Here is a 26,914-nt window from a genome sequence, read left to right as displayed (position 1 = left end):
TATTAATAAATCAGTTAACATCTTAATTATAGGCAGGTAATAAACCAACTGTTATTAGTGTGAATTGTGACTTAAACTAATGTGTTACCTTGTACATTTACAGTGACTGGAGCATCATCATGTGGTCAGGTCTACACTCCTACGCCTGTGGTTCTGGCTGGATCTCCGATTTCTGTGTCCTGCTCCGTCGAGGAAAACTGCCCTCTGACCGCAGGAAAAGAGTTTCTCGTGCAGTGGATGATCAACAACCAATTTGTCCCAAGAAATCTCACCTATCAGGAGAGTAACGGGACATACAGTGTGCTCATCCCTCGTCTTCAAGGCACAATCGCAAGCATCGTTTGTCTTGTGTGTGTTCAGGACTGCCAAATTGTGGATGGAGTGGATGTTAAAATTAGAAGTGAGTATGTGCTACTATTGAATTCATATCATAGTCACTTTAAAGCTCCCTGCTGAAAACAAATCTACGCTACAGGTTTTAGCTGGTCAACTGGCATGGTTTTGGACTAGGAAGGATTTTAGCCATTTTCAAGCCTGGAAGATGAGTAGCTCAAACAAATTGGGCTAAAGTTGGTTTTCAATTTTCACATTCAGACTTTCTACTTAATAATGTAATTTCAGAAAAGTAATGTTTGCCAATTCAAAATAGTGAAATCATGTTAGCTGCCAGTGACTATCAAAGTACAACATAAGGAAAAATGCTACACACATGCGGGCATTTCTTCTTTCTTTCTTTTTACTGAACTAGTCTGCAGTAACGAAAACAAGAGACTCATTAGAAAAAAAGTAACTCAGGCTTATACAAAGAGTTGCCAACACAAAATACATACATTCCTGATATGTGAGTCCCACCTCACACTCAATACACTACGATTACTATGATATAAATACAGCACTACAACATACAAAAGAGAGAGAGGTCTAGAGAGGTGATTTATAATGATCTTGTGGATGGACAAGTCTTTGCTCTGCTCAGTATAACAAGCCGATGGCCGCTGACACGTTGTATGTCAAAAATTATAAATATTTTAAGGCACTATCCTTATAAATAAACTGCATAGTTGTAATCTAATCAATAACATTCTCGCCTAAAAAGCCTCAAAATGTTGTCCAACAGCTGAAATATTTGTCAAACTGTAGGGAGTTTATTGATCTGATGTCACTCTTTGTGGTTGGAGTAATACAGAAGGCTGAGGAGGCTGTAGTTTTGTTATTGCAGAATATTGCACGGCAATCAGCCAATCAGATTGGAGAACCAGACAGAACTGTTGCATATATATATATATATATATATATATATATATATATATATATATATATATATATATATATATATATATATATATATACATACATATATATATATATATATATATATACATACATATATATATATATATATGTATGTATATATATATATGTATGTATATATATATATATATATGTATGTATATATATATATGTTATATATATATATATATATATATATATATATACATACATATATATATATATATATGTATGTATATATATATATATATATATATATATATATATATATATATATATATATATATATATATATATATATATATATATATATATATATATATATATACATATACATACATACATATATATATATATATATATATATATATATATACATACATACATACATATATATATATATATATATATACATACATACATACATATATATATATATATATATATATATATATATATATATATATATATATATATATATATATATATACATACATATATATATATATATATATATACATACATATATATATATATATATATATATATATATATATATATATATATATATATATATATACATATATATATACATATATATATATATATATATATATATACATATATATATACATATATATATATATATATATATATACATATATATATATACATATATATATACATATATATATATATATATATATATATATATATATATACATATATATATATATATATATATATACATATATATATATACATATATATATATATATATATATATATATATATATATATATACATATATATATATATATACATATATATATATATACATATATATACATATATACATATATATATATATATATATATATATATACATATATATATATATATATATATATACATATATATATATATATATATATATACATATATATATATATATATATATACATATATATATATATATATATATATATATATATATATATATATATATATATATATATATATATATATATATATACATATATATATATATATATATATGTATATATATGTATATATATATATATATATATATATATATATAAATATATATATACATATACACACACACACTTAAAGTTAGTTCCACAAATATTTGGACATTGACACAATTCTAACATGTATTTTAATTTGAGTGTATTTACATCCAAATCAGGTGAATGCCGTAGGAATTATAACTGTTTGCATTTGTGCCTCCTACTTGTTAAGGGTCCAAAAGTGATTGGACAGAATAATAATCATAAATCAAACTTTTCAATACTTCCAAATTCTTTGCAGTCAATTACAGCCTGAAGTCTGGAACGCATAGACATCACCAGACGCTGGGTTTCATCCCTGGTGATGCTCTACCAGGCCTCTACTGCAACTTTCTTAAGTTCCTGCTTGTTCTTGAGGCATTTTCCCTTCAGTTTTGTCTTCAGCAAGTAAAATGTAAGCTCAATCAGATTCAAATCAGGTGATTCACTTGGCCATTGCATAACATTCCACTTCTTTCCCTTCAAAAACTCTTTTGCAGTGTGCTTTTGGTCATTTTCCATCTGCACAGGAAGCACCGTCCAATGAGTTCTAAAGTATTTGGCTGAATATGAGCAGAAAATATTGCCTGAAACACTTCAGAATTCACCCTGCTGCTTATGCAGCAGTCACATCATCAATAAATACAAGAGAATTCTTTGGTCATCCTCCACAGTTGTTTCTGTGGTCTTCCAGGTCTTTTGGTGTTGCTGGGTTCACTGCTGTGTTTCTTTTTAAGAATGCTCCAAACAGTTGTTTTGTCCACGCCTGATGTTTCTGCTATCTCTCTGATGGGTTTGTTTTGTTTCTTCAGCTTAATGATGGCTTACTTGACTGATAGCCACAGCTCTTTGGATCTCATCTTGAGAGTTGACAGTAACGTATTCCAAATGCAAATAGCACACTTGAAATGAACTCTGGATCTTTAATCTGCTCATTGTAATTGGGATAATGAGGGAATAACACACACCTGGCCATGTAACAGCTTAGAAGCCAATTGTCCAATTACTTTTGGACCCTTAACAAGTAGGAGGCACATATGCAAACTGTTGTAATTCCTACACTGTTCAAGGTGTAAATACTCTCAAATTAAAGCTGACAGTCTGCAGTTAAGGCACATCTTGTTCGTTTCAATTATAATCCATTGTGCTGGTGTATAGAGCGACAAAATGTTAGAAATGTGTTGATGTCCAAATATTTATGGAACTGGACGGATGGATGGATGGATGGATAGACAGACAGAAAGACAGAAAAATTGACACTTACAACTGGTGTTATGATTCAGGGTAACATGTAAATCCAATACACTCCAATTTTTTTGCAATTCTTTTAAGAAAATTCCTGTAATTTTGATTGTAAAACATTCAGATTTTGCCTTTGTCTTTACAGATCTGCCAGTTCCTCAAAACCTGAGCTGTGCTTTGACTTTAGTGAAAATGCCCAGCCTCCGGTGTGACTGGAATCCTGGTCAGGAAATAGCAAATCTTCCCACTGACTATACGCTGCACATATTTAGGTATGCGTAATTATTTATTTGATCTTTATTACTTCCTAAGGAAATAGATAGCTCACGCAAAAAAACTTCATTTACTCACAGCCAATTCTAAACTTTTATGAATCGCTTTTATTCCTGTTAAACACAAAATAAAATATAATATCAGAAAAATGCAGCTACTGACATCCATAAGAGGAACAAGAAATGGATGTCAATTGCTGTTCTTATGTAAGCCTTCCTTTGATTTTAACAGAAGAAAGAAACTGAAATTAAGTAAATGATGACAGAATTAATTTTTTTTGGAGCAAACTATCCCTTTAAAGGTCAACTATTATGCAAAAATCACTTTTATTCAGGTTTTAAACAAAGTTGTATGGCGGCAGTGTGTAAATATAACCAGCTCCTAATGGTAAAAATGAATTAATTCTATTGTTTATAATCACGCTTTATAAAAACAGTCTGCAGAAACACTTTGATTGACATTCTACCTTTGTACGTGTCATCAGAGGGGGGAAGCCCCGCCCACTAGTGACTATCTCTCCCTCATTAGCATAGGACGTTAGTCTTGTTTTTGAATCTGCCACTATGCTGACACACAGGCAATTGTGGCTTTTGAAAAGAGCTCAATCTCATTTGAATTTAAAGTGACAGTCACCAAAAAGCCACAATTAGGATCAAAGTCTAAAAGGGTCTGTTTCAAAGGGTTATAAACATTTATGTGGTAGTGTGAGCTGAAACTTTACACACACACACTCTACATCAGAGACTTATTTTACATCTTGTTACAAGAGGCATAATAGGTCCCCTTTAAGGAGTTTTTGCATGACAATCAAGCACATCTTCCCTAACAAATTTCCTTTACCACTGAACAAAGATGTTTCGAGTTTCTTTGTTTTGGTTTAAATAGTGATTCTCAAATGATGATGATGAAGATTATGATTAGTAGTAGTAGTAGTTCAAGTCAATTCAGTTCATCTTGACTTCTATAGCTCTTTCACAATGTAGGTTGTGTCAAAGCAGCTTAACAGAGAAGTTTTAGAGAATTGAAACTGTGTCAGTCCAGTTTTCAGAGTTGAAGTTCAGTTCAGTGTGGTTTAATTTTCACTGCTGAGAGTCACTGAAAAGCAAATTCATCGATGCGCAGTGCTACAAGTACCAAACCAAGCGAGTCAGTGGCGACAGTAGCGAGGAACAAACGTCCCCAATTGACGAAAGTGAAGGGAAAAAAAACTTGAGAGAAAGCAGGCTCAATTGGGGACGACCATTTCTCCTCTGGCCAAACTTCCAATGCAGACCTGCAGTCTAGGCGCTGGAGAAGCTGGACGTCCATCGTGGAGAGGCTGCAGGTGTGAGTAGATCACCGACGGGTGTTCAAGCTGGCCCACGGGATCAACACGGAGACTCGTCTTTCACTGGGGTCTTTTCAGTCTCATGCTCTCCACTCCTCCATGACCGCCACAGCATCTGCTCAGGATACAGCCTGGTCCAGGATTAGGGGTACCTTGGCATCATTTCCTCACAGGTCTTGGATCGCATCATTGGCGCTGCATAATCTCTAAAGGCCTCAAGATGAGTATCCCCAGGAGGAAATAGAGAATAATGAAAATAATTAGCGTAGTGGCTGTTCATAATGTATTTAAACGGGATGCAAAAATGGAGTGCTATAAATGAAAATAGTAGTTATATGAACAACATAGACACAAATATATGGTTCCGCGGGAAGCATTCGGTTATTTTTCTGAGCTGGAGATTTCTGTGACAGCAGCGAATGTCTTCGCGAACACAACCTCTGATCCTCTGAACACAGGTAAACAGGTCATTTAACTGATGAAACTTTAAATGTGAGCTAATAAATATATGAGTTTCACTACTGTATACACTTACCGGCCACTTTATTAGGTACACCTTACTAGTACCGGGTTGAACCCCATTTTGCCTTCAGAACTGCCTTAATCCTTCATGGCATAGATTCAACAAGGTACTGGAAATATTCCTCAGAGATTCCCCAGGTGGAAATAGAGAATAAAGAAAAATAATTAGCGTGGCGGCTGTTCATAATGTATTTAAACGGAATGCAAAAATGGAGTGCTATAAATGAAAATAAAAGCTATATGAACAACATAGAAACAAACATGTAAAGCAAATGAGTGTTTCTAACAAAATGTCTGGTGCATTAAGACAGGAGGAGTCTGTCCTACAGTAGTGTAGTAGTAGTTCCCAGCAACATTCTCAGACTGAACCGTGGAATATGTGTACATTTTAGCACATAACATTATTAAAATAATGTTTTTGGAAATTTCTTGCACCATAAATGTTCACATTCTTGGAACATCTTTAGGATATTAGTTGTTCATAATGAATGTTCTCGGTCATTCATTTTCTCTTCGGCTTAGTCCTTTCACCAATTAGGGGTCGCCACAGCGGAATGAACTGCCAACTTATCCAACATATGTTTTACATAGCAGATGCCCTTATTGCCACACCCCAACACTGAGAAACACCCATACACGCTTGCGTTCACACACATACACTACGGCCTATTTAGCTTATTTAATTCACCTGTACTCACATGACTGGACTTGTGAGGGAAACCGGAGCACCCGGAGGAAACCCACGCCAACACGGGGAGAACATGCAAACTCCACACAGAAATGCCAACTGGCCCAGCCGGGGTTCAAACAAGCGACCTTCATGCTGTGAGGCGATTGTGCTACCCACTGCGCCACCATGACACCCTGCAGTAGAAATTAGTATTATTTTAATTGTCATGAAAATAATGTATCAGCATGAGTGAGCGAGCAAAAAATCATTCTCTCATGTTTTTGAGGGTTAAAGAGGGATTGACATTTGTTGTTTAGAGCAGTGCTTCTCAACCACATTCCTGGTGGACCACGAGCTCTGCGGATTTTCCTCGTCTCCTTAACCAAACACACCTGATTCAGATCTTCAGCTCAGACTGAAAGATCTGTAATGGGTGTGAAAGTAGAAGGAGATATCTATAAAATGCAGTGATGGTGGTTCTGCAGGAACATGGTTGAGAAACACTGATTTATGGTAAATTAAACTTGATTGCTGATATAAATACTGTATATTTTATTCATTTGATTTTTCCAGGGCCAAGTCACAAAAGATTTATGCGATCCCACATGGGCAGCACTTCTTTGTGGTTCCACGGGAAGCATTCGGTTATTTTTCTGAGCTGGAGATTTCTGTGACAGCAGCGAATGTCTTGGCGAACACAACCTCTGATCCTCTGAACTTCATCCCTTTGAACACAGGTAAACAGGTCATTTAACTGATGAAACTTTAAATGTGAGCTGATAATTGTAAGAGTTTCACTACTGTATACACTTACCGGCCACTTTATTAGGTACACCTTACCCCATTTTGCCTTCAGAACTGCCTTAATTCTTCATAGTATAGATTCAACAACGTACTGAAAATATTCCTCGGAGATTTTGCTCCATAGCGACATGATAGCATCATGTTGTAACGAGAGGTATCGTTATTTTGACAGAAATAGAGCGAAACAGATATTTGTCGTTCTTGTTGGTTTAATGCAAACTTGCCAAAGGTGAAATGCTCATTATGTCCTCAAGAGGGGGCTAGATCAATATGTTACAATCAGCGAGCGCACATAGGGGTTTAGGGGGATTGACCCCCTAGTTAATTCTTGATCCCGCTGAAGGACGTCAAAACAACATGTATGAGACTCAGCCCTCTAAATAGTGAGAAATAGTTTGCTCTTATCTGCATCTCAAATACTAACATCACTAATTAAAATAATAGATAATACAAATATACATTTGACCACCCCATAATGGATTATACCATAGTGAATGCATAATCGCGCCAATCAATCTACGTCTGACATAGATAGGTAAGTGTTCACAAAACACATTTTTTTACATATTTGTTATGTTCATTATGATTTATAGATTTTATTACAAGTAAACTTTATAATACACTATCAAACAGAGCAGAACTATTTAAGTTTGAGTGATCCTGACATTTTTCAGATGACAGTTCAAATTAATATACAGTAACGTTAATCAATGGATTTGAATTATGGCTTTACTATGCTATCTGACAGTGTGGTAGACATTTTCTTCATCAAGTATCATTATGGAAAGTATCATTATGGTCAAGCTTTTAAAACCCTTAAAATGTTCTTTTATGCTATTCCTAAGGTGTATGCAAGTTTTTTTAATGTATTTTAATGTGTTGTAAAGAAATCTGTTTTTGAAACTAATGAAGAGAGCAGAAGTCAATGATTTATTAACTATTTAACTTGACATGTATACTGTTCCACAACATTATAAATGATTCTTAAAATAAAATGTGTTCAATAGGGAAAAAGTTTTTTTTTACCTGGACATTTAAAAGGGACTTATTTTAGAGCAGAAATCACAAAACCGTGATACCGTGACATTTTTATCTAAGGTTATCTTACTGTCAGAAACTTATACCAGTCCGTGCCTATTTGTCGGTTGTTGCTAGATCGGATACGTTTGTGGCCGGAAGTTAACGAGAATTATTTCTATTATTTATTAAATTTCCCAGTTATTGTATTTTATTAACGTCTACCCCCACCCCAACCCTAAACCCAACCATCACAGTAATGAAAAAACAGTTGTAGCGAGTATTATTTCTGTTATCTATTAAATTACCCAATAAATTGTATTTTTTAACGCCTACTCCCACCCCAACCCTAAACCCGTCACAGCATGGTAAAAATATTAATTATAGTTATACAGTGTCATAAAAAATGCTGCTATATTAATGTGCATATCGCACTTCCAACCGGCCGCATATCCGATCTAGACTTTACCCTATTTGTCCTACATTTTGTAGCTTATATGAACACATACAGACCCTTACAGTCTCCGATATACACACAACATACATTTAGTCCATATTTGGGTTCAACAGGGTTCATACACATTTTTAATGGACACTTTTCAGGACTTTCAAGTAAATTTTCATGACCTAATGTTTCATGTAATGTCTATGTATACGTGGTAAATAATAAAAAAATCAATGCACCTTCATTACAGCATATCATAAAACATGCGACAATCTATTTAATTTAAATTTATCTTTATATCTATCTAAAGTTTATTTAGATAACGCTCACACAGCACTAATAATGTGAGAGCATGTGTTTGGCCATGGACAGAAAAGAATCAAAGACAACTAACCCATATTTAAGTATACAGATATTTGTTAAACTAATTTCCAGGATTTTTCCTAAACTTTTCCAGGCTTGGAAAATGCCACTTTTACAGCTTTTTCATGACCGTATGAACCCTGGTTCAAAACCAACACGCAACATATAGCCCAGTCAGTGTAAACCCCTGATCTGTATCTTTAATCTTCACCTCAGCACATGTAACCTCTGTTAGAAAGTAATTCCGTCATTCCGAGTTCATAATAATCCAAAAGGCGACGATAATAATTAATAATTGGCAGTTTGTTCATGTTTTAGGTTGCTAAAAGAATCATTTGCTCCTTTGTTTTGTCGGGCTTCTCCTTTGTTTTTTCGTGCTTCACTCTCGCGTTTGTCAGTTCCGAAAGGATCGGGTGTCAGAAGCACTTCAATAATCACGCGCATGTTATTATCATCAGCTCAAGAAGATTGTTATTTCAAATATAGACGCACAGCGAGCGCAAACGAGAAAGCGAAACCACTCGCGCTTTAGACAACCTTGTAAACAACTACAGAGCACAGTGTAGTGCTGCTCTTTTTGGCTTTGTGGCTGCTCATCAAGACGACGACAAGGTTTGTTTAAGCTTGGGTCGACCAGGGTTCATTATTATATGTATATATTATTACAGTGTAATGTCTCGGCTGTGTTTTTAAAAATGACGGTTGCTTTGTTTTCATTGTCCTGCGTTTTTAGCGTTCAGTTGAGCGTCTTGCTCCACCTTTTGGTACCCTTTTGTTTTGCAAGGTACCCTTTCGAAAGGGTACCCAAAAGTGGTACGATACAGTTTGCTTTTAGATACCTTTTGACAGTGGAAACAGCCATAAAAGCATACCGAACTGTACCACTCAGTGAGAACGGGCCATTACTGCAAACTTGGCAAAAGTGAAATGCATATTGTGTCCTCAAGAGGGAGCTAGATCTACGTTACAATTACAATACAATTTTGGTGTGTTGCATTATATTTTAGCCTATTTTATGAGTGAGTATTATAGATTCTACACTACCCTGTCACAATCCTGCATCAGTTAATTAAAAAAATATATTGATCTTGTCTAAATTGAATAATTAGCTATGAGAGTGGTTATAAAAAGCCAAAAATGACCCCAAAAAAAGATGGTGAGTGTTAATTACTGTATTTTATTTCAGCGAGGTTTGATCCTCCAAATATTACCAGGATTGAAGCTCACAGGTATGGCTGTTTAAAATACAGCTGGAGTCTTTCAGAGGCTCAGAAATGGCTGCAGTTGACCTTCATTGTGCAGTTAAGATTGAAAACCGTGAACAACCAGCCAAACAAAGACCTGGTGAGTCAAAGCTTAACACAATGATACAATTTTTCCAAAAGGTGATACTGTAAGTTATCCAAAAGGTGTCTAAAATGTTTTTATTCTGCTTTAGGTTTATACCTCCAGGCAACAACAGATAAATACGATTGAAGTGTGTGGCCTCCTCCATTGGACAGATTACAGAAGCACAATGAGAGTGAAATATTGTGCAACTAGTGAATGGAGTAAATGGAGCGACCTGAAAACTGCTACAACACTTAAGATGGGTAAGGAATATTTTCAGTACGGCTCCCACATGGGCGATTGTAGAATTTAATATCTCCAATATATTTTAACGAATAAACGAAAAATTTAGTTTTCATAGACAAGATGTATGATAAGGCTTTGGTGTCTCCAGGATGTGTCTGTAAAGTTTCAGCTCAAAATACCCATCAGATTATTTATTAACGCTGCAGAAACACGTTGATTGACATTCTCCCTTAGTATTGTGTCATTAGAGGGGGAAGCCCCGCCCACTAGTAACCATCTCTCCCTCATTAGCATTAGACAGTCTTGTTTTTGAATCTGCCACTACACACAGGCATTTGTAGCTCCATCCTTATCTGAAAACAGCACAATCTCATTTGAATTTAAAGCGACAGTCACCAAAATGGCACAATTAGGATTAACGCCTAAAAGAGTCAGTTTCAGAGAGTTATGAAACATTATTTGTGTGGTATTTCGAGTTGAAACTTCACACGCACACTCTAGGGGCATCTAAAACCCTAACCTGATTTCACCAAGTAGGACATACAGGAACAACATTCCAATCAGCCAATCAGAATCAAGGGAAAGGTTTATGTTAAGTTTTAAGCTTATGGTTAGGTTTATGCACTTCTACATGATTGTTATCCATCTATTATTCCCCTCTGATTTTGGGGATAATTTACTGTTACGGTTGGGTTTAGCGGTAGGGAATAGGTATGGATTACATTTTCCAACAAAAATGATGTTCCAGGACCAACAGAGATGTTAATCCAGGATGGCATCGTACTTGGCAAAATCATAACGCTCTTGTAAAAAGGGGCATAATAGTAGTAGTGATGTTGAAATGAAGCTTTCTGATCTAGTGAACCGCTCAACTCAATTGTATCAGAAAAATGTTCCTCACTCGAAGCTTTCCAAATCAGAGTTCAATGAGGACCCCTGCTGGTTAAAGTGTGGGAAAGCACTGTGTTGCAAGAATATTACAAGCGACCAACTCATTCATGTTGTAATACAACAATTATATAAACAAATCACCCAATTACTGTCATTTTTACATATAAGGTATGTTACATTACACCTTACCACTCTACATCCACCCACTTGTTTCGAGCGGTGATTGAACCGGCGATTCCTGCATGGGAGGCAAAGGCTCTAAAGGCTGATGCGTATGGTCCGCTTAAGGTTGCTTAAGCCTGGTTTATACTTCTGCGTCGAGTGATCGGCATGACCCACGCCACATACATTACGTGTTGCCGTGCATTTATAGTTCTGCGTGCTGTTTGTGTTGCTCTGCAATAACACTTCTGAAACACTAGCTGGCAGTGAAGTTTTATGTTCCTCTGTGTCTAGTTTCTTCGCTGTTTTTTGTTTTGTTTTTTCAGAACGCTACCGTAATGTAGATGTAGCTAAAACTTGCTTATTTTGAGGCGGGAACCGGCGGACGTGCAACAACTTAAATCATATGGTAAACACAATTCAAAACTTTCCATCTGGAGCTCCTTCATGGGACTCGACACTTGTAAACACTCGCTTGGCAGCGCTACCAAGCCGACCAATCACAGAGCTTGCGCTATGCGTCATTGTGACGTGTAGTTAAATTTTTGCATCCTTGATGCAGAAGTATTAATCAGCCTTTAGCCCTCGTGATGGCTGACATCAACACTGACACGCACCTCTCATAAAATGTAAATACACGTCGCAATGACGCATAGCGCAAGCTCTGTGATTGTTCGCCTTGGTAGCTGTGCCGAGTGTGGGTGGCACTGAGATCCGTGAGCCCGATGGAGCGAGTGTTTACAAGTGTCGAGTCCCGCGAAGGAGCTCCAGATGGAAACTTTTGTTTTGTGTTTACCTCATGAATAAAGTTGTTGCACATCCGCCAGTTCCTGCCTCTGAATGAGCGAGTTTTAGCTACTTACAGCGTTCAGAAAAAAACAAAAATACCCGCGAAGAAACTCGACACAGAGGAACATATAAATCTGGTTTTCTTTAAAAATAGTTGTAAATAATACACTTATTCACTTTAAAATGGGTCAAAAGCTTTTTACTATAAATTACTATTGCATTTTAGTTGAATTACTGGTGCGCGGGACCAGTGCAGTGCTTTAAAAGAGTAGAATTGGATGTAATCGACACCTAATCTCTCGCTATTCACTTTACTGACCCAAGAGGGTGTTTAAAACTTTGAATAAAAGTTCGAAGCAGTTACATGGGTATAAGTGAAAATGAAGCTTCAGACATCACTCATCACATGATTATGGCAAAACGAATCAAGCTCCAGTACACTGCTTCACTGCGAGATGTATCATTTTTTTGATACATGTTTCGAAGCCTCAGTGCCCACGTCACATCATTACATAATAGGTCCCCTTTAATTTTGGTGAATTTATATACAGATTTTTTCATACTAAATAATAGCAGGAAAAAAAAGTTGAACTTTTTTCACAACCTTCTTAACTCAGATCTAGTTGTTCTGTATTTCAGCTCCAGCAGGCCGTCTGGACACTTGGCTTAAAGTGAACAATCAGACCGCACAACTCTACTGGAAGGTGAGAGTCCTGACCAAAACAATCTCACAGCAATTTCTAATATTGTGATTTAGTCGCTAATTTGTGTTCATTTGTACAATCTGATTCATTTAATTTGCTCATCCTCCAAAGAGACCTAGGGTTAGGATTTGGGGGTATGCCTCCTTTTAAAAACTGTAAATTTAATTTCATTTCATTTCATTTCATTTCATTTCATTTCATTTCATTTAATAAAAAATTGACAGGACAGAATATTGTGGCACAATTCCCCGAAAACAATATTTGACTAATAAAAATACAAATTTTAAAATGATAAACAAACAGGGTAAAAACAATAATTATAAAACATCAAACACTTTAAATTATAAGTTATCTATACAACAATTTTAGAGCACGAGTTCATGACGTTGGTTTTACTCCTTGGTACAGCCAATGTCTTATGTCACTGAAGAAATTAGGATGACACTGGAGCATTAGGCAGGAAACAATGCAGTGCTGATAAACTTGTCAATGAGTACTTCACTGAGAGTTCTTATGGTAGCGTCCTCACACCTTTCGCTCAGGGTTGGAAAAGTCGGAATACCTATTATGCAACAGCATTGCTTTTGGATCTTCTCTTAACTCCTCAGAGAGACTTTTGGGTAGTCCGTCCCAGACTGGTCAGGCATACTCAAGAACTGGCCGTATAAAAGTCAAGTACACTTGCATTAGAACATCACAAGGAACACCTGCTTTTTTGGCTTTGCAAAGATAGTATACACTCACCAGCCGCTTTATTAGGTACACCTTCTGCTCATCAACACAAATGTCTAATCAGCTAATCACATGGCAACAACTCAATGCATTTAGACATGTAGACATGGTCAAGATGATCTGCTGCAGTTCAAACCGAGCATCAGAATGGGGAAGAAAGGGGATTTAAGTGACTTTGAAGGTGGCATGGTTGTTGGTGCCAGACAGGCTGGTCTGAGTATTTCAGAAACTGCTGATCTACTGGGATTTTCACGCACAACCATCTCTAGGGTTTACAGAGAATGGTCCGGAAAAGACAAAATATCCAGTGAGCGGCAGTTCTGTGGGCGCAAATGCCTTGTTAATGCCAGAGGTCAGAGGAGAATGGCCAGACTGGTTCCAGCTGATAGAAAGGCAACAGTAACTCAAATAACCACTCGTTACAACCGAGGTCTGCAGAAGAGCGTCTCTGAACGCACAACACGTCCAACCTTGAGACGGATAGGCTACAGCAGCAGAAGACCACAGCAATACTAGTAAGGTGTGCCTAATAAAGTGGCCAGTGAGGGTATTCTGTGATGCACCTTCGAAGTCATCTACTTAACATGGGTGTCTTATGAAAGATCAGAGGATATTTGCGCACCCAGCAATTTAAAGATGGAAATTTTCACTTCAATGAACTTACGATTGAATTTGTACGAATTAGTCACTTTTCTGACAATACGTAAAATAGATGCATATCCTCATAAAATCATGCAGTCTCGAGACAATTAATCCACCGCTGAAGTGTTTTAAAATGACATGTGAAACTCTTTTAACTTCTCTTTCGTCTCATTTCAGCCCTCACAGCAGTTCCGTGCCAATGGCCAGAATTTATCATACAGCGTGGAATCAAAGGAGACTAAAAAGAGACTGTGTGTTACAGCGGAAACCTACTGCTATTTCAATCTCACCAAGTGGGATAAAAAGATCTCCCTGAGAGCCAGGAATGAAGTGGGAAGCTCCGATCATAATGAAGTACCAGTAGCAGTGCACAGGAACAAAGGTATTACATTCTAATTGAGATGCTCAGAATTATGGCGTTTCTGATTGCAGACGTGGTTGTTTGCTGACCTCTTGTTGTCTTGTTTTAGACTTGGAGTCTGTGTCTAACTTCAGCGTTCATCCTCAGTCCAACACGTCTCTGGATGTGATCTGGAAAAGCCCAGCGTTCTCCAATGTCACTTCATATGTGCTGGAGTGGAGATCTCTGTGCGGGACCACAGCAGCTCCACTGTCCTTTACGCTGATTCACAAAAACAAGAGCAATACCACACTCACAGGTATTCATTGTGACTTTTCATTCAGTATCTTTATTCTGTTTACACTAGACATTATTATTATTTCTACGGTGGCCGAGAGAGCTTAACATAGTGCAGTTTATCAAAACACAAACATCACTTACAAAATTATATAATTACAAAACGCCAGTAAATTAAGAAAAGATCTTCATCGGTTTGACAGTATACGTGTTACAAATCCTCACGACGCTAACAAGTTAAAGAGCCCATATTATACATGAAATAGGGTCATATTTAGGTTGTAAGGGTCTCCAACAACAGTCTAATATGCATGCAAGGTCAATAAAACACTTTGATGGTCTTATAATCTGCATTTATTTTTACCTAATTATCCCAGCGACTCCCATATGAATCGTTCAGCGATTCATTTGTTCCCAACCCCCTCCTCAGCGCGAAGCTAATATGCGCTGATTGGACCGATGACAGCCTGCTGCGATTGGTCGACAGTGACAGGCTTCAGCGCGAGACAGAGTGAAATGCCCAGCTGGTAATCAACTATATAAAAGTAGTCACAGTGCACACGCGCTTCATAGTGTAAGGCTTTTTTCACACACACACACACACACACACACACACACACACACACACACACACACACACACACACACACACACACACACAACCCTCCTCAGAAGAACTGGGGAGATCGACGCGAGTCTCCTGTCTCCTAGCTTCCGATGGCCATAGCAACGACAAACGGCAGTGGAACGCGAGCTCACAAAAGCCTTTAACGTTAAATCCGTAAACAAAGCGGCACGCGTCGCGTTTTTAACGTGGCTTACATGCGATAAGAGATTATAAAGAGTAACTGCGTGTACTGTACCAGGTTAACAAGTAACAAAACACAATAAATACATAATTTGCAAGCTAGAGTAAACGAGGCAACAATTTTAATCGCACTTACTTACACTAGTGAATAAACCTCAACCACTGACTCTTCACAGTTCACAACTCATCTTTGGGTAGAGACTGTCAATATTATCCATCTGAGCACAGCGTGACTTCATTCGACCGGCGGCGTCTGTGTGTGTGTGTCTAGTGTTTTTTCTGTGTTAGTGGGCGGGGCCGCAGGTTTCAAATCTCCCTGGTTTGCGCGCGTAACTACTGGCGAGGCTTGTGTTTCGTGGCTGCGTCATCGCGAAACACCTTATTGACTCGTTATCAAGACGACTCGTTTGAAGCACTATGAGTCGACTCTTTTATAGATGAATCAATAATTTTAAACACTGTACACTTACAGATTTAAGCCTTAGCTGGATATTTCACTTCACTTAGAGCTGTGTTACACACTACATGGAAGGGCATTTTCAAAAACCCATAATATGGGCTCTTTAAGTAAACATGCTGCAATTTCTCACAACACATACTAAAAGCATGGAACACAATAGAAATGTTTCAAAGGGACCCAAAAACATGACGGACAAGTTGGGATTTGCTTATTGTGCCGTGACTAGTGTTATCACAATACTGGAATTCGTTAGAAATCGGTACTGAAATTTCTAAACGTCCATTAGCCGCTAACACTGAAAGGTGAGTTTTTTTGTTTATTTTAAAGGGGTGGTGCAGAATGTAATTTTAAGGCTTGGTTGTGTTTATAAGATGCAAAGCAATGTGTGCTACAATGTGTATACATACAGTGTTTCCTCTAGGATTTTTCCAGCTGTGGCGGCAGGCGTTTTTTTACATAAATCTACTAACTACATGTGGCGTTTAACCTTAAAGGGCCCATAGTTTACCTCTTTTTTATGATTTAATATTAATATTATGGTTCTTCTGAATGTGCCAGTTTAGGTTCAGTTTAAAACACAATTCAGATTGTTTTATTATAATGTGTTAAAAAGTGTCATGTTGGGGGCGTGTCCACAGTTCTCTGATTTATGGGTGTGTTGCTTCACATGTAAATTAGTTTCGGCTTCCCGCCAATGTAACAAGGGGGCGGGGCCATAAGCTCACCCGCTCTGCGTTTGCAACAGAGTCTGACAGGCAGACTGCGAGAAGGAGCTGGAGTAAGAGGATCACCATTCAGTCGTACATGTACGACTCTGACACAGACCAAGCAGAGAGTACAAAATCATTTGTGTCTTTGTACAGTTTTACAGCCAACTGTGTTCTAGTTTCAAGTGCCGAGCTTGTACACAGAAACTAATAACCACGCACACTGAATTAACTTTGACTGAGGCACCGGATGCGCCGCTCAGCACACCAGACACTCCCTGTGGCGCACCAGAAACATGAAGTGTCCCGAATCGTCGCGCCACGCATTTTTCAATTCTAAACATAGGTCGTCGACTTGAGTGTACCCTGATAGAAACCTATGTTTAGAATTCTAAAACGCATGCTAGTTAAGATCACAGGGAGCTTCTGGGATCGCGAGAAATGCAAACGGCTGAAGTATAAGGTAGACTCAATGAGAAGTACACATGTTTGCAAACCTACCTAAAGATACAACCAATAATTCCGATTAGAGCGATAATGTGGAGAATATTGATCTTGTGTTGAGCCCAATGAGCCTTGCATCTAAAAATAGAGCTAGCGTGTTCCTTTAGTGATATCGCTTCGACTCACGCTGAAAATGGCGGACGTGAATCAACAAACTGAGGATATGATGACGCGCCTGTCAATCAATATTGGTGGGCGGGGGGACCGCACTCCTACGTAAAGTTGCGGTCGGTTTGAAAACCGCTCCAATTGGTCCACCGTTTTTTATGTTGTTAAATTGAAAAAAAAAGCACTGGGTGTGCTTATATCACCCCAATATGACGGTCTATACACCATACATGAACATATGTCTGTCTAAACAGCTTGAAAAGTAGATTTTTTTACCATAGGTGCCCTTTAAAGGGTTAAACAAATGACGCACAGCACTACTACGGTTAGAGAAAACATTGCGCTGTTATAATTCTCTTACCTTTTAATACGTTTTGGTGCGATTATAACCCGCTATTAAAAAAACATGACTGAATGTTTTGAATGAAAAGCTGTAATGTAGCCGTGGCGTGATCAATTTTGGAGTGGCGCCCCGCCATGGAAGAATGAATGATGTAGCGGAGACCATGATATATATATATATATATATATATATATATATATATATATATATATATATATATATATATATATATATATATATATATATATATATATAGATAGATAGATAGATAGATAGATAGATAGATAGATAGATATAGTATGATGATATATATGTGTGTCTATATATATATATATATATATATATATATAATTAATATACTTCAATAATAAAATAATGTTTAATAATTAACTTCATCTTACTCATAAACAATCAAAAAATGTGACTGCACAAAATACATTAAAACAGATATCAGATTAGCTGCTTATTATAGTGAATAATAAGTAAAAAATAAAAACTTTCCCTGATCTCATTTGGTTTACATTATTGGTTTGTAACAAATCTTGACATATGCTCAAAAGTCTTTTAAAGGTGTTTATAGTCTTACTTATAGTAAATATAGTAATTTAGTGTTTAATCCTCACAATATTACATGTTATTCCTCACATCTATTTATGTTTTTTATTGAACATTTCAGGATTAGAGCCTTACAAGCCCTACAACATCTCGATTTATCCAAGATACGTGAAGGGGATCGGACGTCCTTTGACTGTACTGGCTTACAGCAGTGAGAAAGGTAGCATGCTTTTAGGGGATTATACAGGACACAACAACTGGATCTTGATACAATACTGCCATCTAGTGGACACAGTCTTTCCTTGGTATACAGTTGAAGTCAGAATTATTCACCCTCCTGTGAATGTTTTGTTTTCTTTTTCAAATATTTCTCAAATGATGTTTAACAGAGCAAGGGATTTTTCACGGTATTTCCTACAATATTTTTTCTTCTGGAGAAAGTCTTATTTGTTTTATTTTGGCTAGAATGAAAGCGGTTTTTAATTTTTTAAAAACCTTTTAAGGTATTAAACATATTAAGTAGGGGTATTCAGTTTCGGGTTTTTTATTACATTCACTTAAAGTGCAAGGATTAAACATGCTGTATCATATCGCGCTTTACACAATGCTACTGCGTCAATTGTAGCTTTACATTGTGCAGTTCTCGTCTGGCCCTACAAAAACAGCAGTTTAAATCATCTGCAGTCAAAATAAAATAGTTATCAGCCTACCTTTTTACAGCATTTTTTAATCGTCAAGTTTAGATAATATAGAAAATGGCATTGCAGTCATGGAGACAAAGTTAAAACATCAATTCATTCATTTTCTTTTCGGCTTAGTCCCTTTATTAATCTGGGGTCGCCACAGCAGAATCAACCTTCTTGCCTCACAGCAAGAAGGTCGAGGTTCGAGCCTCGGCTGGGTCAGTTGGCGTTTCTGTGTGGAGTTTGCATGTTCTTCCTGGGTTCGCGTGGGTTTCCTCCAGGTGCTCCGGTTTCCCTTTCAGTCCAAAGACATGTGCTATAGGTGAATTGGGTAGGCTAAATTGTCCGTAGTGTATGTGTGTGAATGAGTGTGTGTGGATGTTTCCCAGAGATGGGTTGCGGCTGGAAGGGCATCCTCTGCGTAAAAAAACATGCTGGATAAGTTAGCGGTTCATACTGATGTGGCGACCCCGGATTAATAAAGGGACTAAGCCGAAAAGAAAATGAATGAACGACTAACCAGTGGGGCTACTAATTCATGAGTGCTAATAATTCTGACTTCAACTGTATAACGTTAACATAATCTTGATATTTTTTTTATCCCAGCACCCTCTGAGGCTCCAGAGCTGAATTATGAGGACATCAGTCATTCACGTCTCAAATTTCACTGGGACGAAATCCCCCTCCAAAAGAGAAATGGGATCATCCAAGGATATACGTTGTACTTCTGGCACAAGATGAACGATATCAAAGGTATTTGAGCAATTAAAGATGAAAGTATGATGTTTGGCTGAACAATGATTTTATTAACTATGATGTCTGTGAACCGTTTTCAGAGATAATGACTACGGAGACCAGCGTTGAGGTGAAGGATCTTCAACCACACACTAAATATCATGCCCTTTTATCCATTCGTACCATGGGCGGATGTGTTAACGGATCAGTTCTGAGCCTGACAACTGGACGTTTGGGTGATTATTGATGATTATTCTACTTTTTAATATAATCAAGGGACATTAAAGATGAGGGGTAGCACTGTCGCCTCACAGCATGAAGGTCGCTGGTTCGAGTCCCAGCTGGGTCAGTTGGCATTTCTGTTTGGAGTCTGCATGTTCTCCCCATGTTGGCTTGGGATTCCTCCGGGGGCTCCAGTTTCCCCCACAATCCAAACGTATATATAGGGGAATTGGGTAAACAAAATTAGCTGTAGTGTATGAGTGTCTTGTGAAAGAGCGTGTATGGGTGTTTCCCAGTACTGGGTTGCGGCTGGAACAGCATTCCACTATGTAAAACAGATCATTTGGAATAGAATAATTTGTAATAATAGAATAGTTAGCAGTTCATTCCGCTGTGGTGACCCCTGATAAATAAGGGACTAAATGGAAGGAAAATGAATGAATGAAAGATGAATTTTAAACATTTTAACTTAAATATGAACAGTTTCCACAAAAAACTTGAATTAAGCAGCAAAAACAAGTCATGCATGATATTAGGATGCATAGTAACCTTTCCACTGAAGAAATCGCTGACTTTTCTATATTAATTACAAAGCTTTTTTCTGTTCATTTTCTTTCTGATTCTGATAGGTAGTTTCTGATATGATTTCTGAAGCGTTATATGACAAAGAAGACTAAACATTATAAACATGTTTTTAATTAAATGAGTATCATTTGATTTGATGTTTAGTCTTCTTCGTCATTCCTAAATGATGATTTAAAATCAAGTCAAAATTATGGATGTTTTCTGTTTAATGCCATTATTATTTTATAGTATAATAATAATAAAATATGAATTTAACCAAACATTTTAAATGAAATTTTGAAATTGAAAAGAAAAATTCACCAAGGTTGTATTTTTTCCTATATATACATACAGTTGAAGTCAGAATTATTAGCCCCCCTTTGAATTGTTTTAAAATATTTTTTAAATGATGTTAAACAGAGCAAGGAAATTTTCACAGTATGTCTGATAATATTTTTTCTTCTGGAGAAAGTCTTATTTGTTTTATTTCGGCTAAAATAAAAGCAGCTTTTAATTTTTTAAACACCATTTTAGGGACAATATTATTAGCCCCTTTGAGCTAACTTTATTTTCGATAGTCTACAGAACAAACAATCGTTATTCAATAACTTGCCTAATTACCCTAACCTGCCTAGTTAACCTAATTAACCTAGTTAAGCTTTTAAATGTCACTTTAAGCTGTATAGAAGTGTCTTGAAAAATATCTTGTCAAATATTATCATGGCAAAGATAAAATAAATCAGTAATTAGAAATGAGTTATTAAAACTATTATGTATGTATATATGTATGTGTATATATATATATATATATATATATATATATATATATATATATATATATATATATATATATATATATATATATATATATATATGTGTGTGTGTGTGTGTGTGTGTGTGTGTGTGTAAAAATTCTTGTGATCAATCCCAGTTGTAAAAGCAACAAATAATACCTTGACTTCTAGTTGATCATTTGGAAAAGTGACGATGAATCATCTGTTGAACTGCATCCCAATCATCACAAATACTGCAGAAGACCTACTGGAACCAGCATGGACCCAAGATTCCCACAGAAATCAGTCAAGTTTGGTGAAGGAAAAGTCATGGTTTGGGGTTACATTCAGTATAGGGTGTGCGAGAGATCTGCAGAGTGGATGGCAACATCAACAGCCTGAGGTATCAAGACATTTGTGCTGCCCGTTACATTACAAACCACAGGAGAGGGCAAATTCTTCAGCAGGATAGCGCTCCTTCTCATACTTCAGCCTCCACATCAAAGTTTCTGAAAGCAAAGAAGGTCAAGGAGATCCAGGATTGGCTAGCCGAGTCACCAGACTTGAACATTATTGAGCATGTCTGGGGTAAGATTTAGGAGGCATTGAAGATGAATCCAAATAATCTTGATGAACTCTGGGAGTCCTGCAAGAACGCTTTCTTTGCCATTCCAGATGACTTATTAATCAGTGATTTGAGTCATTGCAGAGATGTATGGATGCAGTCCTCCAAGCTCATGATGGAGTCAGAGACAATATTTATTGTTTTTCCAGGCCTTTGACTTTCATATAAGCCACTTCTGATACCAAATGATCAACTGGAAGTCACGTTATTATTTGTTGTTCCTAAAACTCAGAGATATATATTTGAGGAGTGTGTATAGTGAGACACTTACTATTATAACTGCTTTGACTAACTGAAAATGTTTTTCAGATGGAATTGAGATGGTGCTCTTTGTGATCCCAGCATGCATTGGTGCATCTCTCCTCGTCATCATTATTGTGTTTACCTGTTTTGGGAAACAAGAACGGTGAGTTTTACACTCAGTTTTATCACAGTTATTAATAGAAACCCCACGTCACAGTAAATGAAACACAACATTTGTAAAACATTCCACAATGATCTCATTTACAACGTTTCCATAGTGTGCTAGTAATATACTTACAATTTCGCCTCGTCACAGGGTGAAGATGTGTTTGTGGCCAATAATTCCCGATCCGGCCAACAGCAGTATTAAGAGGTGGACGACTACAGACTCACTACAGGTATAATTATCTGCTTTTTTAAAGGAGACCTATTATGCCCCTTTTTACTATGTAAAATTAGTCTCTGATGCCCCTAGAGTGTGTGTGTGAAGTTTCAGCTTAAAATACCACACTAATAATGTTTATAATTCTCTGAAACTGCCCCCTTTAGGCTTTGATGCTAATTGTGCCGTTTTGGTGACTGTCGATTTAAATTTAAATGAGATTGTGCTCTTTTCAGAAGAGGGCGGAGCTACAAATGCCTGTGTGCCAGCATAGTGGCAGATTCAAAAACAAGACTAACGTCCTATGCTAATGAGGGAGATATCATCACTAGTGGACAAGACTAACGTCCTATGCTAATGAGGGAGATATCATCACTAGTGGGCGGGGCTTCCCCCTGTAATGACCTGTAAAGGGAGAATGTCAATCAAAGCATTTCTATCAAGTGTGAATATTACGAATATAATTAATTTTTACTAATAGAAGCTGGTTATATTTAGCAGCAGTGTTGCTGCCACACAACTGTATTTAAGGCTAGTAGTTCGGTTCATTTGGTGCGGAGCAAGGGCAACAAATGATACATTGTAGCATTTTTCTGCCGTCTTTGGGTCCTTTTCACCACTGCTTGCTTTGGTCCGAACCAGTTGAGAAGAACCAAAATGCAGTCATGTGACAAAACCCACATCACTCATTGGCCAGATGTTATTAAACGTGTTTCCTAAACTGCTTATCGATTGGTCAGAATTCGCATGCGGGAAAACGCCAATGGAACTTCCGCAAGTAAACAAACCGGCAGATACAAAATGTCACTTTTTACCATGACGCTATGACTGCACAGGCTGATTGTATCCCTGCTCATAGTATACTATATAGTGTGTGTACATCACTTTAAACAAAATGTACATTGCGAGTGCATTTACACTGCACTGTTCAAGTGACTCAATTCCGATTTTTGTGCCCCATGTGGCACAGATCAGATACGGCCCATGTACGTGTAAGCAGGAACAAATCAGATTCCGATTTACTCAAATCAGATTCAGACCTTGTTCATGTGTGGAAATTTATCCAATATGAATCGGATCTGCGCCCTCGTGTCTGCAGTGTAAGCAGGAAGATCGGATTTTCACCTGTCAATGCGAGTCGCGCATCATTAAAAACCATAGCGAATGATGTCAACTCTGACGCTTTCATTCAGAATAGACTTCAGCAGAGTCCCAAACCTTAAATCTCATACACGAGGACTAAAACTGCTTTCATACTTTCATAAAGCAGTTATTTAAGCATGTTAACGAGAGCGAGAGAGCGCAATGTCCACCACATAATCAATATAAACTAATATAAAGCTAGTGCATACATCACGTGCATAAATCACACCATGGACTTTACGTTAAGATGCCTAAAGGTTTAAAGAAGCCTATATATCAAAAGACAAATACGTCCAAATGCGAACCTTTCTGTCACCTCTTCAAGCAGGTCTCGGTACGCTTTTTTTGGTCCACTTTTGGTGCGCACTCGAGTACGATTGCTGCATTCACACCTGCCAAAACAAACCACACCAAGAGGGAAAACAAACTCTAGTGCGATTCAACCGAACTAAATAAGGCAACTGTGAATTTGATATAGGTCTCCTTTAAGGCTTTGTTCACACTGCAGGCAAATGTCACCCGAATCTGATTTTTTTCCCCCTCATGTGACTCAGGTGATGACAGTGTAAACAGCCCAAAGCGCATGGAATCTGATCGTTTCAGATCAGATCTGTGCCACTTTCATATGTAGTCTTAGTGTGAACGGTTCAATCTGATTTCATGTGACTTTTACATAATCTTCGAGCGACATGCGTCATCATTCTGTGCTGCAAGCATCATCTACTCCTCAGCAGCACAGTAGAACGGCACACAGGGCGATTACTTTACCACAGAAAGTTGGTTGTTCATTTTGAAAAAGATTTTGAAGGCAAAACTGGTGCTTGTTAACTAATCTGGTGAATGATTGAGGCACGGGTTGATCGTGAAGCTGAAGAGCGTCGTGGGTGTTGCGGATAGGGGATCCGTGTGAAAAAGAGGGGGGAACTTTCTCTCTGAGAGAAAAAAAAGGCAGGTGCTCGAGCACCCAAACCCCCCTACTGCACGCGTCAGCTGTTTATAACGAAGTAAAATGAAATAACTCAAACGGAGATAAACACAGTTCAGTCTGCGGCTGCAGTCCCGCTTCAGATGCTGCACCGGATGAATTGATCGTCTGATCTCGGATCGCTATCGTGGTCGCTATTAATACAATGTGATAGTCACGTGGCGTCGGCGCAGTGTCAAGCCGGACAAAATTTCTAACCGGTGTGCACCGCTTTAAGACAGTGCTGCATGAAGTCCTCCGCACCTGTTGAGAGTGTGAAGTGTCCAACATACCACACATATTTATATCAGTTAAAGAAGTGCACCATCCGGATATTTAAAGTGCACTTATTCATCACAGAATAAATAAGATATTTCAGTGTGAACGCACTACTTATACTATTTATACAAAAAAATTGCGTAGATAGCGCACAAGTATCTGATTTGGCACCTAATCATTCCTATCTTTTTTTTTTGTTGTTGTCCAAGGGCTTACCTGCATTTAAAGAAGACAAGGATCCAGTGCTGGTGTATCTGTCCCACCTGAGTCTTCTTGATATGACTGAGAAAGAGCATTTTAAGAGTGGCTACGTGAAGGAGAACCAGTGGCCGGACGATATGAACATCCACGCTGATACTCAGAGCTGCGACCTGGAGCTGGAGCGGGAATCTGTGCCGTACGCCACTGTACTTTTCAGCACTCCGTATCAGATAAATTCCTCCAATCCTCCAGCTTATGTGCGCTCTGAGTCCACACAGCCACTGTTAGCAGGAGACGAGCCGGGCAGTCCTCCACCGCCGTATGAGAACGTGCCCAGAGGTGGCGCTGTTTCTGCACTGAACCGCTTCTCTGCATTCTCTCAGTCCTCTCAAAGCGAGGAGGAGAGCGACGAACTCTGGGAAGAATTTCCCATGCTCAGATCTTTGGAGGTCAATCACATCTAAATTCGCATTCATCCATTCCTACGGTGGCCGAGAGAGCTGAAAGCAGTATTTCCCAACCCTGTTCTTGAAGGCACACCAACAGTACACATTTTCAACCTCTCCCTAGTCAAACACACCTGAATCACCTGAATCCAAAATATGTACTGTTGGTGTGCCTCCAGGAACAGGGTTGGGAAATACTGCTTTAGACTCATATATGCGTCAATGGGTTAATGTAACTCTTGAGTTAAAGAGAAACTCAAAGGTCAAGTAAGCGGTCAAAATCAGTGGGGTCACTTTAGAGCAGTGTTTCCCAACCCTGTTCCTGAAGGCACACCAACAGTACACATTTTCAACCTCTCCCTAATCAAACACACCTCAAACAACTCATCAGAACATTAGAAGAGACTCCAAAACCTGAAGTTCATAGGTCAGATAAGGTAGACATCCAAAATATGTACTGTTGGTGTGTCTCCAGGAACAGGGTTGGGAAATACTGCTTTAGACCCATATATGCGTCAAAGGGTTCATGTAACTCCATAGTTGAAAAGAAACTCGACGGTCAAGTAAGAAACAGAAAGTCAGAAGTCAGTGGGGTCACTTTAGAGCAGAGTTTCCCAACCCTATTCCTGAAGGCACACCAACAGTACACATTTTCAATCTTTTTCTAATTAAACACACCTCAATCAACTCATCAGAACATTAGACAGACTCCAAAAGCTGAAGTTAATGGGTCAGATAAGGGAGAGATCCAAAATATGTACTGTTGGTGTGCCATCAGGAACAGGGTTGGGAAATACTGCTTTAGACCCATATATGAGTCAACGGGTTAATGTAACTCTTGAGTTGAAAAGAAACTCAAAGGTCAAGTGAGAGGTCAAAATCAGTGGGGTCACTTTAGAGCAGTGTTTCCCAGCCCTGTTTCTGAAGGCACACCAACAGTACACATTTTCAACCTCTCCCTAATCAAACACACCTGAATCAACTAATCAGAACATTAGAAGAGACTCCAAA

The 26,914-nt window shown here is 37.7% G+C and overlaps 1 protein-coding gene across 1 annotated transcript in view; it reads left to right on the top strand.

Annotated features, from left to right (window-relative positions):
• Positions 1–26,317, top strand: part of csf3r (colony stimulating factor 3 receptor (granulocyte)) — a 32,946-nt gene extending 6,629 nt beyond the window's left edge. Inside the window, exons 3-16 of the mRNA XM_056475437.1 lie at positions 104–400; positions 3,751–3,877; positions 6,971–7,134; positions 10,213–10,370; positions 10,465–10,618; positions 13,083–13,147; positions 14,699–14,903; positions 14,992–15,180; positions 18,765–18,863; positions 19,933–20,079; positions 20,163–20,297; positions 22,555–22,651; positions 22,805–22,886; positions 25,466–26,317. Coding sequence (XP_056331412.1) covers positions 104–400; positions 3,751–3,877; positions 6,971–7,134; positions 10,213–10,370; positions 10,465–10,618; positions 13,083–13,147; positions 14,699–14,903; positions 14,992–15,180; positions 18,765–18,863; positions 19,933–20,079; positions 20,163–20,297; positions 22,555–22,651; positions 22,805–22,886; positions 25,466–25,921 — 2,375 coding nt within the window. The 3' untranslated portion in view covers positions 25,922–26,317. The remainder of the gene's footprint in view (positions 1–103; positions 401–3,750; positions 3,878–6,970; positions 7,135–10,212; positions 10,371–10,464; positions 10,619–13,082; positions 13,148–14,698; positions 14,904–14,991; positions 15,181–18,764; positions 18,864–19,932; positions 20,080–20,162; positions 20,298–22,554; positions 22,652–22,804; positions 22,887–25,465) is intronic.
• The last annotated feature ends 597 nt before the right edge of the window (positions 26,318–26,914 follow it).

This window comes from Danio aesculapii, chromosome 16, assembly GCF_903798145.1.
Source record: "Danio aesculapii chromosome 16, fDanAes4.1, whole genome shotgun sequence".
Lineage (NCBI taxonomy): Eukaryota > Metazoa > Chordata > Actinopteri > Cypriniformes > Danionidae > Danio > Danio aesculapii.
This window is presented reverse-complemented; position numbering and strand designations above follow the sequence as displayed.